The 13,004-nt window shown below is 37.2% G+C and overlaps 1 protein-coding gene across 2 annotated transcripts in view; it reads left to right on the forward strand.

Moving 5' to 3' along the window:
• The window catches only part of LOC144651224 (deoxynucleoside triphosphate triphosphohydrolase SAMHD1-like), a 53,257-nt gene that overhangs the window by 15,302 nt on the left and 24,951 nt on the right, over nt 1–13,004 (forward strand). For both annotated transcript variants that reach the window (XM_078511137.1, XM_078511138.1), the window contains exons 4-9: nt 1,813–1,870; nt 4,890–5,005; nt 5,720–5,790; nt 7,642–7,767; nt 8,214–8,261; nt 9,376–9,473. In XM_078511137.1, the coding sequence (XP_078367263.1) occupies nt 1,813–1,870; nt 4,890–5,005; nt 5,720–5,790; nt 7,642–7,767; nt 8,214–8,261; nt 9,376–9,473 (517 nt within the window). The remainder of the gene's footprint in view (nt 1–1,812; nt 1,871–4,889; nt 5,006–5,719; nt 5,791–7,641; nt 7,768–8,213; nt 8,262–9,375; nt 9,474–13,004) is intronic.

The following is a 13,004-nucleotide window of genomic DNA, read 5'->3' on the forward strand; positions in this document are numbered from 1 at the left end:
CGTTTAATGACTTCCTCAACATGGATTTGTGGAACAATTCTTTGATACGAGTAGGAAACAAACCGGTTAATTACAAATCCTGGATTCATAAAGGTATTAACAAAGTAAAGCAGATCACAGAAAACAACCTGTTTTTAGGATACACAGACTTTCTAGCACTATACAATATTAAAACATCCTTTATTGAGTACTATGGTATAACAACAGCATTGAGTAAAATTCGAAAAGGTATTAATCAGCAACAGCCTATTGATGACCAGGACATAGAAAGCGAATGGTATGAAAAAATTGCAACTTGTAATAAAGTTAGTAGAACAGTTTACAAAACCTTGGTGGCTACAGTACAAACTAAACCAGATAAAAGTCAAGCCAAGTGGACTACAGACTGTAGTTTAAGAGAAATAGACTCCAGTACCTGGCAAAAGATTTATATCAAGCCTTTCTCTTGTACCCAAAGCTCAAAACTTAGAAACTTCCAATTTAAATTCAATCACCGAAGAATAGCAACAAACGCTTTCTTAAAACAGATTAGGATAACGGAAGATGACCTCTGCAGCTTTTGCAAGTCAGATAAAGAAACGCTTTACCATCTTTTTTGGAGCTGCCCTATATCACAGAATATCTGGCGAGCTTTGAATGCCTGGTTTATTTCTCGCGGATTACTAAACAAAAATGAAGAGATCAATCAACTTCTTGCACTAGGATTTAACACAGAATCCTGCTCCATTTTGCTTGACTTGTGTTCCTTAATTGCACGATATTATTTATACACTTGCAAATTGCAGCAGACGTTGCCACAGCTTTCAGCCGTTATTAAGATTATATACCACCATGCACGTTTGGAGAAACAAACACTCTCCAGTAAGGACTTTATAAATAAATGGAAACCTTTGATTGCCCTGACAACTGCTTAACGCAAGCTTACATATCAGCAAATTGATCTGAACTCATAACTTTCAATATTGTAAACCCATATAAGGAACTCGATATTAGACCCATCTTTTTCAAAGCTGTGGTTACTTTGTGTATAGCTGTCTCTGAATTTTGTACATTTATGTATGTCAGTAGCTTATTTTTTTCTTTATTAATCAATAATATTTATTAACAATTAATGTAACTATGTAATTAAAATCAAACTGCTGTAAGTAAGTAGTTAATGTGAGTATTGTAGATGTTTGTTTTGTTTCAATAAAAAAAAAAGAAGAAAAGAATAAATAACACATTGCACATAACGCATAGCAGGTTGAAGTCTTTAAGCATGCGTTGGCATACAAGTTGGCACCCTCCAGAAGATTGCTTTCGCTTTTGACAATAAGCTGAGACAGTCCTATGGCGGCCACGCAATTGAATGGCTATTTAATGTTAGCAAATACCATGTTTTACAGTGTACAGAAAAAAGCAGCTTTCTTCTGCTAAACCTGAACGCAAGGGAATCTGCCGAGCTTTGCGGGTACTTATAGTATAAATAGAAAATGACTGCCAATAGATTGGATTAGAACATGCGTATAAGTACTGTCTTTGCAACCACGCGATACGTACAGCATAGGTTTCCTGGATAGGAATAAGCGAACGAGCGTAAACTTTTCGGAATCATGAATGTTTAGTTTTCGCGAATCTGATCATGAGACAATTACGAATCCGAAACAGTTGTCTCTAGTGTAAACATGGCCTCGTGTTGAAACATTTTTAAGTATTCATAGTTTTTAAGTATTTTTCATTGGTGTCCCCAATTAGCCCACAAGGGCTAAATACATAGACACGGTAACAAAATTTTTACTTACTTAATTACATATGTTTCCTTATACTAAACAGGAGGATGTTATTTTGTTTATCCGAGTGCATCACACAACAGATTTGAACACTGCATTGGGTAAGTTTTTTGTGTACGCCAAGTTATACTTATACTAAGATTAAGCACATTTAACGTAAACGATCACTGTTTCGAATGCCCACTTTTGGGAGGTGTCCAGTTGTGAAATGTTTCAACTTTCGTCGAGAAAGGGTTGAAACTGTATACACTATTGTAGGTCATAGTTCGTAAGGATAATTATATAAAACACACGATAGTACAGGCGTTTTCATTGGCCTTTTCTCCACTATCCATTTAACAATTAGACTATAAGCCCGAGGTCTCTGTGAGCGAATTGTCAACGAGGTGCTGCAGAGTCGACTATTCGCTCATAGTAGTAGAAGAAGTTGCATTTATATAAACACGATAAAAAATTACAGCAGAGCTGATGGGTTCGTGTTGTAAAATTAAAATTGTTAAAATATATTAAAAATGTTATAAAATATAATAAGTGCTGCCAGCCAGCAAGAGCGCGAACAGTCGAATTGTTTCAATCCTGATTGGCTGGCTTCGCAATTTCCTTGTTTCTGATTGGTCTACGGCTTAATTCTCCATTTTAGCCAGCAAAATATGCCACAATGCCCGATGAAAATATTATAATAAAAAGAAAAAAACATTTGGATGACATCATTTGTGGTAGCAGAGCTTCATTTTGTATCAGCAAATGCTTGCTTAACTACTTTGTATCGTTGGTACTGTAAATCCGTTTTTTCGTGCAGTGTGACAAGACAGTGACAAAGTTAAATCTAACCTGAAGAGGATTTAGAATCAGCTTTATTAACAGGCATAAATTCACCTGTTATCTGAGAAAGAGTGTCCAGAACCAAGCGTCGTTTGAAGAAACTTAGGGATTGATAAGTTTCGTTGGAAATTTGTTATTCTTTTTGTTAATGAATTGTTAGTTGTTGCGCTTACTTTGAAGTTGATGTTACCGGGCATGATTGTACAAATTTTGTAGCTTAAAAGCTAACATTTCAACGCATGAGTTGTTTTGAGAGTACAATTTTTGTAGGGAATTAAGAAATTAGATAAGACAGATCTATTCCATAGGCTGTTTTCCTGACGATTTCTAGGGTCACTAGATCACTGTCCTGAAACTCAGTGATTATACTGACCCAAACAAGCAATCATCAGCGGTCACCAACGCTCGACCGCTGAAAAAGGAACCATGAGCAAACATTTCGTCAATAGGCCATTGTTCTAACGGTATAAAGAAAATTTCAAGACTGCATGTGATTGAACACGGTGCCGTCTACTTGTACAATGTATAACTTGTATAAAAGAAACATAAGAGCAGTTCTTTGGTGTAAAACAACAGAAAACACGATCGCATATACAAAGACCGTACAAGGAAACGTCTATTTGAACCGATGTAAAACACTGACAACCGTCCCGCGAGGTTTACACATACGAATTTGCCAGTTGGAAAAAACTTTTTAGTTAGAACAAATAAGATCATACCCTAACTGAAATGCAGTTTTCTATTGGACGAGAACGTATCACGTGACGTGCGTTAAAACTGTGTAGCTCCCTAGGGGGAACAAAACTGACTTACTCCCTAGAGGGACAACAGTTTGGACCTTGGACTTGCACGTGATCAGGACGTGCGGCGAAGCAATTCGAACGCGAAGCAATTCGAAGTTGTTGACAAAAGCTATCCCATTATTTATTTTTTTATTCGTACATGGAAGTCAACAGTTGAAATGCAAAAATTATTTGTACACGCAAAAGTTAATTCGACTTAAAGAAAAATATGTCTCAAGCAAATTCGAAAGCTCAAAGCATCGCGCAGTGTTAACAATTACAATGGTTTTCCGATCTATGGAGTACGTATCCTATATATTGCTCTCACGCCCAAACCGTTGCAGTTGACGAGCTCACATTTGGCAGGTTACAAAATCAGCTACTGCATTTGTAATTTTTACGTGTCGCTTAAGACCATGTTGCATTACCATGGTAGCCCAGCTAATTAAAAATCAACCAAAAAAGTTTAATTCCACTCGATTTCAGAAAATTCAGTCGTTAGATTTTTTTCATCGTTTGTTTACATCAAACTCGGAAAAAATCTGAGATTTTAAGACTGAAGTAGTAAAGTTTTAACAGAGGTAATTTATATTTTTCGCAGCTTTATGTTTTATCGTAATGTCCTCGAATATTGAAAATTTCCTTTGTTAAATTTCAGATTCTTTATTATCAACAGTTTTGTTGCTTTCTAAAGTACTACCTTGCAAAATTTCTTAATATTCTAATGACTGGTTCGTTAGAAATCGTGTCTTTCTGGAAATACAATAAAACGCGCGTTCGCAGCTTTTTGGTCAACTGCGCACGCGCAACATTTAAATTTTGTTTGTCTCAAAGCCTTGAGCGCGCGCGCTCGGACTCGAATCCAGAGAGCGCGCGGAAACTGTGTTCAGCCACCTTAAATTCATGCCGTTTTCAGCCAAAGTAAAATGTAATGGTGAATTATAAAGACAGCAGAGCGTTTATTTTTATTTGGAGAGTATAAAAAAATATTAATGACTGTCCCCAAGGGAAACATTGAGTTTTGTCCTCAATTCGTCTCGGGGAACATTGGGATAGGGTCGAAGGGAAACAAAAATCAAGTTTTCCCTTGGGGCCAGTCATTAAGTCCAGTCATCGCTGACGATCACCTGTCCTTCAGAGAGAACCAGTTAAATTTTACCGTGGCTTTGTTCGGTCACTGGTAAGACATTAGTGATCAATTCGATTCTACTCATGTTTCCGATTAGTTTTTTCGTTCTTACCACGTTTGACACCATCTATGACTTTATGCCTGGTTTACATGTATAAAGTTAGCAAACATAAGCCCAATAAACGTAATTGAAACTGGAGCGACAAGTGCAAACATAACCGCAAGCACAAACAGGAATGATTTTCTAAACCCTTTTTCTGTGCTTGCGCTTATGCTTGTGGGATAACGCAAGCATAAGTGTACCAGTCCTGAAAACCAGTTTTTTACAAGAGTAAACTCCTGGAATAATGGTATTTTGTTTCCTTTATGTCCATCTACATCATAAAGAACCAGCTACCTGGCAGGGAAACTGGTAAAAAAGTTGCAAAAACGACAACCAAACCTAGGGATTACTGATGAAGATGTTCTGTGTGTACAGATTGCTGGACTGTGCCATGATCTTGGTATGTTAATCATTTCTTAGATAGATCTGGAAAGAGGAAAGTCAATGCTGAGCTACACTGCACTTGTACTAAGATCCAGACAATTTAAACGGGGGAACGGTTACTTCAATTCTGTACTATTAAACAAATTGGAGTTTGGAAGCGTTGGTTTTTTGAAGGGAGGAAAAACAGAGAAACCAACCTGGAGGAAAACCTTTAGGGCAAGGGAAAAACCAACAACAAACACGAAGTACATACGGAGGGGGGGGGGGGGAGGTGGGGTCAGTCTAAACTAGCATAAAAGTCCTGTATGGGAATGAATACGACAGATGTGATACAGAATACACTGTATAAAGCCCACAGGGAGGGGGCGAGAGTTTAGGGACGGAATTCTTCGGCACGAATCGGATCGAATCGAGTCTGTCTGACAGTGATGGGAATTGAATGCCTATTCAACTGGATGGAACCTAGCATTCGTATATTTTCTTTTGTCTGTCAGAACAGTCCTGAATGTGCCTCAACTTTCTGGCGGTTTTTATGGGGTCATCATAATATGTTATTATTTGATGTAAGTTCATAATCGAGCGTGAAGATGATGATACCGACTTTTGAAAAGCTCCTGGATCCTATATTCAGAGACGTCTATTTTAGATGGATGCTCAGTAGATTCAATACTTGTAATTGTCAAACACCTACCACTTGCTAAAGAATTGCTCATCTTGATTATTGTTTAAGGTCATGGGCCATTTTCCCATATGTTTGATGCGCAGTTTATCCCAGAAGCAAGACCACGTCGTAAATGGAAGGTAAATTACAGTGTATTTGTCACAATTCGGGGAAAATCTGGGGTACTTTACTAAAGGAGGTAAACTCTCTAATACGCACACTGAACTCAAGGGCCATACTTTAATGTCCGTATTTGCAAGGTGTCCTTATTACAGGCTCAACTATAAGGATTTTCGTCTTTCTTTTAAGTAGTTTATATAAGTAATTTATTTTAAGGCCGTTTTTTTACCCGTGTAGAAATAAAGTGACTATTTCTATTCATTTTCCTATTATAGAGGTCACAGGTATGATGTCATTTCAAAGGGCTCTGAATGATCCGTATTGGATCTAGACAGAGGCTTAGTAATCTTACAGGCTCCCCGAAAGTTGCAATAAACGATTTTCAAGTTATCCAGGTCAAGTCTGCAAAATCACTTGGAGTGATCATCGACGACAGACTTGATTGGAGTAGTCACATCGAGAAACTAACAAAGAAAATTGCTTCTGGGATTGGGGCCTTAAAACGAGTAAGGCACCTGGTCCCTCAAGCAACCTTACACCGAATATATAGAGCTTTTATACAACTGCATTTCGATGTTTGGGGAAACTGTGGGATTACTTTGCAAAACAAGCTACAAAAGCTACAGAATAGAACAGCCCGTGTTTTGACCTTCTCAAACTATGACGCGCACGCTGGTGATTTATTTGACATTCTAGGATGGAAAATCTAGCTCGCCAGCAGCAAATCCAAAGAGCCACGTTGGTTTACAGGTCTCTGCACGGGTTGGCTCCAAACTATCTATCCTCTAAATTTGAAAAACGAGAAACCGCGTACAACCTAAGGGACTCTGAAAACAAACTCAACGTTCCATTACCGCGCACTAACTATTACAAAAACAGCTTTACGTACAGTGGCGCCATCTTGTGGAACAGTCTTCCTATTAACGTAAGACAAGCAGAGTCCCTCGGGAAATTTAAAAAACTAATTCAGCAAATACTCTAGGGCACGGCATTCGTGGAAAGCAGCTTTTTATATGTATATATATTTTTATATTTCCCCTGTTTCTTGTATATCATATTCATAATTAGATTGTTGTATTAATATTGTAGCTGATGAATTTGACCGTGTTTTTAAATAACGATCATCTATCTATTTTATACCACATAGCACCGAAACTCGAATAGTTTCATTTTATTCAAGAAAATTTTTTTAATACTCTAGAAAACAAAGAAAAAGAGAAAAGGCTACAGGGCTACTTAGGCGTCTACAAAGTTAACTATTTTTTTGACATGAAAATTACAATTTTAGTTGTAATAATGTGTATCTCGAACTGTACAGTGTGTGTATGTAAGACAAATAAAGTAAAAACCACAGAAATGAAATGCGTGCTTTGATATTTTGCGTGCATGGAGTTAATGGAGTTAAAACGGAGTTAATACGAATTTCTCTATCTCATGAAGTGCGGTTAATTTACAGTACCCGTTGTTCGTATTTTAGTGATTTTCGCATCATAAAGATATATGGGTTTCGTGTAGGGACTGTATCGGAGGATATTATTGACTGTAGACTTGTCGTATGCTGTGTAAAAATGGCAATGATACATTTATCGCTGAACCTCGAAAATACAATAAAAATCTATTCGCCAACTTTACCATTTTTGTATGGTTCAATCGAATTGATTTATTATAAAAAGACCTATAAGTTCACTTATGTAGCGCTTGAATACACATAAACTGAGTAGCGTAAATGTTTTGTGAAATTTAAAAATTAAATCCCCCAATACGCTCATCTATACATAAGAAAGTAGATTATTAATAAGTTGTAACAAAAAATGTGCGTTTTGTTTATTTAAAATTTTTAAGAGAATTTTTGTTTTTCTTTTTGTATACAGCATGAAGATGCTTCAATTGCCATGTTTAAGCACATGATAAAGAAGAATGGCTTATTCTCAAGTTTCAAAGACGAAAATTTGAATAAACGAGACTTGAAGTTTATCGAGACACTTATTGAGGGAAAGGTATTTGCTGAAACAAGTTAGAAGTATTGATGTTCTCACCTATGGTCAGTGATAGGCTGGTCACAGCTTCTATTTTTCAACGCAAAGAAAAGAGCGCGAGAGAAACAGCGAGTAAAGCGAGCGCGAAACGCGCGAGGGCGGGCGGGGTGGTGGTGTCCAGTTCTCCCGCGATTCTTTTTGTGCGTTTAACGATCAAAGGAAAACACGAGAAAGTTGAGGCCTTTGAACAGTCTAGGTCAGTGATAGCATTTAGTACTAAGAGACCAACTGTTTTAGAATTCCTTTGTAAGAGCTGTGGAGACAAATTCTATAAATTAGAAAGGAATACATGTCATCCATTGGCATAACAGTATTACTTGTCATTAAAAAATGAAGTATTCAGCCAAAGTTTCACGGTGTGAATTTTGTGGTGTAAAGTTTCGATTTGTTATACTTTTTGCTTTCAGGAGTCCCAAGGTACAGACAGACGTGCAGAAAAGAGCTTCCTGTATGAGGTACACGATACCCGATTTACTTGAAAGAAAATATCTCCCTTTCAGTTAAACCTAATAGGGAAATTTGGAAATACTTGGTTAAAGTGTTTATGAAGCAAAATCACTCTTTTTCTGGTAATTGTGTTCCTTATTATGCCTTTATTTGGAAATGACAAAGGAAATTTGACGGAAAGAAAGTAGCTTTTATGACTCACAACGAAGCTACAAAAAATCCTCCAGGCGAAATTGAAGAAAAAAAAACAGTGCAGAGAAAGAGGCCAGAATGTATTCAACATCGGAAGATTCACTTTTTGATAGCTTTGAACAGCTTGAAGATCTATCTGCAGAAGTTAAATCTAAAATCCAAAGGGCTTTTCCCGTACCCACGCAAGTTAAGGGAGCCGTAAAGCTGGTGGGCCACAATTCAGCCCGATATTACTCGAATTGCAAGGCCAACTTCCAGTTTTGATGTTCTGACAGCTTTTGTCTCGTTAGCAAATTAAATCATTTGAAGCACTCTTACAATCGCCCTGACTGGTCCGAATTAGCGTGCTTTAGCACTGTGCCGCTGACGACAGTTAAGTTCGCTTCGAAAATAAGATGGAACGTACCCATTGAAATACAGATAGAAAGAAGAAATTGATTGTTTCTTCGTTATAAAACAAATAAAGAAGCTAAAATTGTGCTTCGTTCTGTTATAAAGCACGCTGGAAGCGACGAGCACTCAAGAAGTAAGGAGAAAAATGACTTTTTCCCCTACACTTCTTTGACCGTCTTCTTTCGTGCTCGCCTCTTCCTACATGCTTTATACCATAACGGGGCCCAGTTGAGGCTTCTTTATTTGTATTATTTTTTTATTGCAACACAATTGCTAACACTGCAATACAATACTCAATACACAGTACTTAATACTTACAGTGGAATACTTACGCGACTAAGATACAATACTTACATCACACAATACAATAGTTTATTAGCAATGCGCTACTTGCATTACTTACAAGACTTTTTTGTTTGTTTACTTATTAATTTATTGGTATAAACTACGTACAACACATCACGGTAGTACAGAAGCTAAGTACAGTATACAAATAAAATATTTCATTTGATAAATAAATATTCTTCCTACATACAGATTGTGGCCAACAAAAGAACTGGCATAGATGTTGATAAGTTTGACTACTTTGCCCGTGACTGCCACGGTCTTGGAATCAACAACAGTTTCGATCACAAGTATGTGGTACATTAAGGTTACTATTGTTAGCGGCTACTAATTTTAACGATTTTAGCGAGTGGGGCAAAAATCCCTAAATTTGGTGCTCGCTAAAATTTGTCTCGGTTTAATTTAATACGCGTTATATTTAAGTACCCCCCCCCTCCCTTTCGCCCCAAAGGGAAACAAAATTAAGCATAGTCGACCTGAAAAAATAGTTTTAAAATAGATGCCGGTAACTTTGTTCTTTTTGGCAATGCAAATGTTCGTTTAATTTCAAGTGAGTTTGTTCTTTTACTGAACATTTATTTCCATCTTAGCTATATGTTAATTAAAAACTGTTTTACACAATATCACTAACTTTTTAAATTTTTCGGAAAATCGCTAAATTAAATAGTCGCTAAATCTTGCTTTGAAAAAATCGCTTACATTAGTAGCGCTAAAAATATCAACCTTAAGGTACGGTTTTTATTTCTTTGCTTCTTCCCTTTTATTCTTGTTTTCTTGTTTGTTTGATTTTTCATTCATAGACGTGTTTGTTTACCAACGCGATGCGCCTGCCCAACCCATCTGCACATCTTAACCATTTTTAGTAATGTGCGGGAGAGGTTCAGGAAACCTCCGAGTTGCTTCTTAGAGTGCCTTAAGTAGTTTTTCAGTCTGGTTAATCCTCACCTTACTAGCTGGTGAAGCGACAACAAGTGTTAATATGTAAAGCTAACAAATTTCACACAAACATTTCTTCTGAGGTAACGTTCGATATGAAAGTTGATTCTGTGTACAAAAATGTTCCGCTTGACCGTTTGTCTGCAGCTCAGTTTCAGGAAATGATTTAAAATGATCTGCAGATGTCACTATCATGCTGGTAACCACATCAGTTCTCCTTGCTCTGGTTTTTAACTTACACTACTGTAACAGAGTAATCCGCCTAGCTCACTGACAATGTTTGAAACAATGTATATTATATAGACTCGAGTATTATAAAAGTGTACAACTTATTAAGTAATAATAATAAAAATAAAATAAAATAATAATAGAAAAAAATGGACAGATAAAAAAAATTAATTACATTGACAGTATTTTGCAACGTGAATCAAAACAAGATGATGTTTAATAAATTGCATGGTCACAAAATAATCGGAAGAATTCATTAATTCTAAAATCAAGTCAGGCACTGGTAGCCGGCTGACATTTAAGATGATAGGCTGTATTTTCTTGTAAAAGTTATTTCTTATTGTTGCATATTTGGAACAATAAAAGAGAAAACGAAGTTCACCTTCGGTTTTATTACAATCACAGACTTGGCAAAGCCTTTTATCTCTGGGCGTATTGTTATACAAAACTGCTTCCGGGACCCTTTCTTATATAGAGGATATTTTGAACACGAGAAGATAAATTTCATATCTCCAAGCAACCATGTAATATTCTGTTTATTATATAGACCAACTAATTACGATGTTTTTGGCGATTTTCCGAGGATTTCCGAGGATTTTCCGAAGATTTCCGAAGATATTCAAAATGTTGTCTGAAGGTCGTACGAATGTTTCCGAACATTTTCCGAAAATTTCCGAAGATTTCCGAAGCTAACCGAAGATTGCCGAGGAAGATTCGAAGATGTTTCAACTTAATATCGATAAACTTTGGCTCATTGAGCTATGAAACGTGGCAAACTGCGAGATGATTGGTCAAAAATGATATCAACACATGTGTGGATACCATTGATATCCACACATGTGTGGATACCATTTTTCTCGATTTGCTACCACCCGCTAAAGCACTGCATTCTATATAATAAAATGAATTATTTCCCATATCGTCACTAGCAAGGATATCGATGACATCATTTACCGCTTTTGCACGGTTGATTTTGCAAAGCGGTCTGAGAATGGCTACGAGCTTACAGAGGAGCAGGAAAATGCTAGCACGAAGAAGAAAACTTCATGTGATTAAAAAAAGTACTATTTGAGGAGTTTTTTTTTATAACGGAAGAACAAAGGACAGAAATTCTAGCCACCGAGTTCGTGATTAAGTTTCTACTTTCACGGGTGCTTGAAGATATTGATTTTTTTTCTCGTTTTAAAACAATATTTTTCTCATTCGCTGCGCTCATTCGTAATTCTTTATAACACTCGAAAATAAAATTCATATCTTCGCACTTGATTACACAGGTGTAAATAATCATAATAATTATTCCAGAAACGAGTCGAAAACTTCAACTAATAAAACTGCTCTCGCATGCTTTAAATCACCGAAAAAACCCCGCATAAAAACAAAACTTAAACAATACGAAAATACTTCTACTTCATTTTATTACAAATACACAAGCTTAAATATTTACAGTAACAAAAAGAAGAAATGTGAATAATTTTGCTTCGTGACTGTGTATTTAGGCAGGCATCGTTCTCGGAGGAAACCAAGGCACGAGAAGGAGATAAACTAACGATAAAGCCAGGATCCGAGCCAGGATTCGAGCCAGGATCCGAGCCAGGATCCGAGCCAGGATTCGAGCCAGGATCCGAGCCAGGATCCGAGCCAGGATCCGAGCCAGGATCCGAGCCAGGATTCGAGCCAGGATCTGAGCTAGAATCAGAGCTAGGATCCACCCTTTTTTCAGATAGAAATCCTAACCTTATTATAAAATAAAGCTAACCGCAAGCAACCCAAGCTAAAGTAGGCTAACCGTAGTGCTATTTAGGCTAACCAGAGTGCTAGTTGGGCTAACCGAACGCCATTTAGGCTAACCAGAGTGCTAGTTAGGCTAACCGAACGCTATTTAGGCTAACCAGAGTGCTAGTTAGGCTAACCGAACGCTATTTAGGCTAACCGGAGTGCAATTCAGGCTAACCGGAGCGCTTAATAGTTAGTCCCATTCTTAATTATCCTTGCTCAGATCCTAGCTCGGATCCTAGCTCGAATCCTGGCTCGGATCCTAGCTCGAATCCTGGCTCAGATTCTGGCTCGGATCCTGGCTCAAAGTTTAGGTATCCTCCACGAGAAGCTTTTAGCAACAAGTATCTCGTTAAAAATTGAACTGTAACCAGGATAAGACATATTAAAAGTGTAAAAAAGCGTTCTCTGGTTTAAAAAGTTAAGAAAAATATGAGCTTTCGGCTATTTTACTATAGCCTTTGACGAATGTAAAAAAGAGAAAGCGCGTGGTAGGAAATTTATGCAAGGGAGGGTGTGAAAAGATTAAAAACTAAAATACAATAGAAGTGTAAAAAGCTAAAAAAGGACAAAAACAGACAAATTAAGAATTACAATAAGATAGAATATTGTCTTGGTAACGGTTTGGAATTATTGTCTGCGCCGACGGTTTTGGCAGTGTGCCAAGATTCTATAGTGTTCTTCGAATACGGTAATTGCCTTTGTCTATCACGGTAGCGCCATCAAAGTCAATTGAGTGATTATTTTGCCAAGCATGGTTAGCAACGTTCGAGCCTCTCGTATAATTTTTAAGATTTCTTTGATGTTCCTTTCTTCGGGTTTTAAAACATCTGCCCGTTTCTCCTACGTAACTCCAACAGCAGTCAGCGCACGGAATTTTGTAA

This window comes from Oculina patagonica, chromosome 4 (assembly GCF_052425735.1).
Source record: "Oculina patagonica isolate OP01 chromosome 4, crgOcupat, whole genome shotgun sequence".
Classification (NCBI taxonomy): Eukaryota; Metazoa; Cnidaria; class Anthozoa; order Scleractinia; family Oculinidae; genus Oculina; species Oculina patagonica.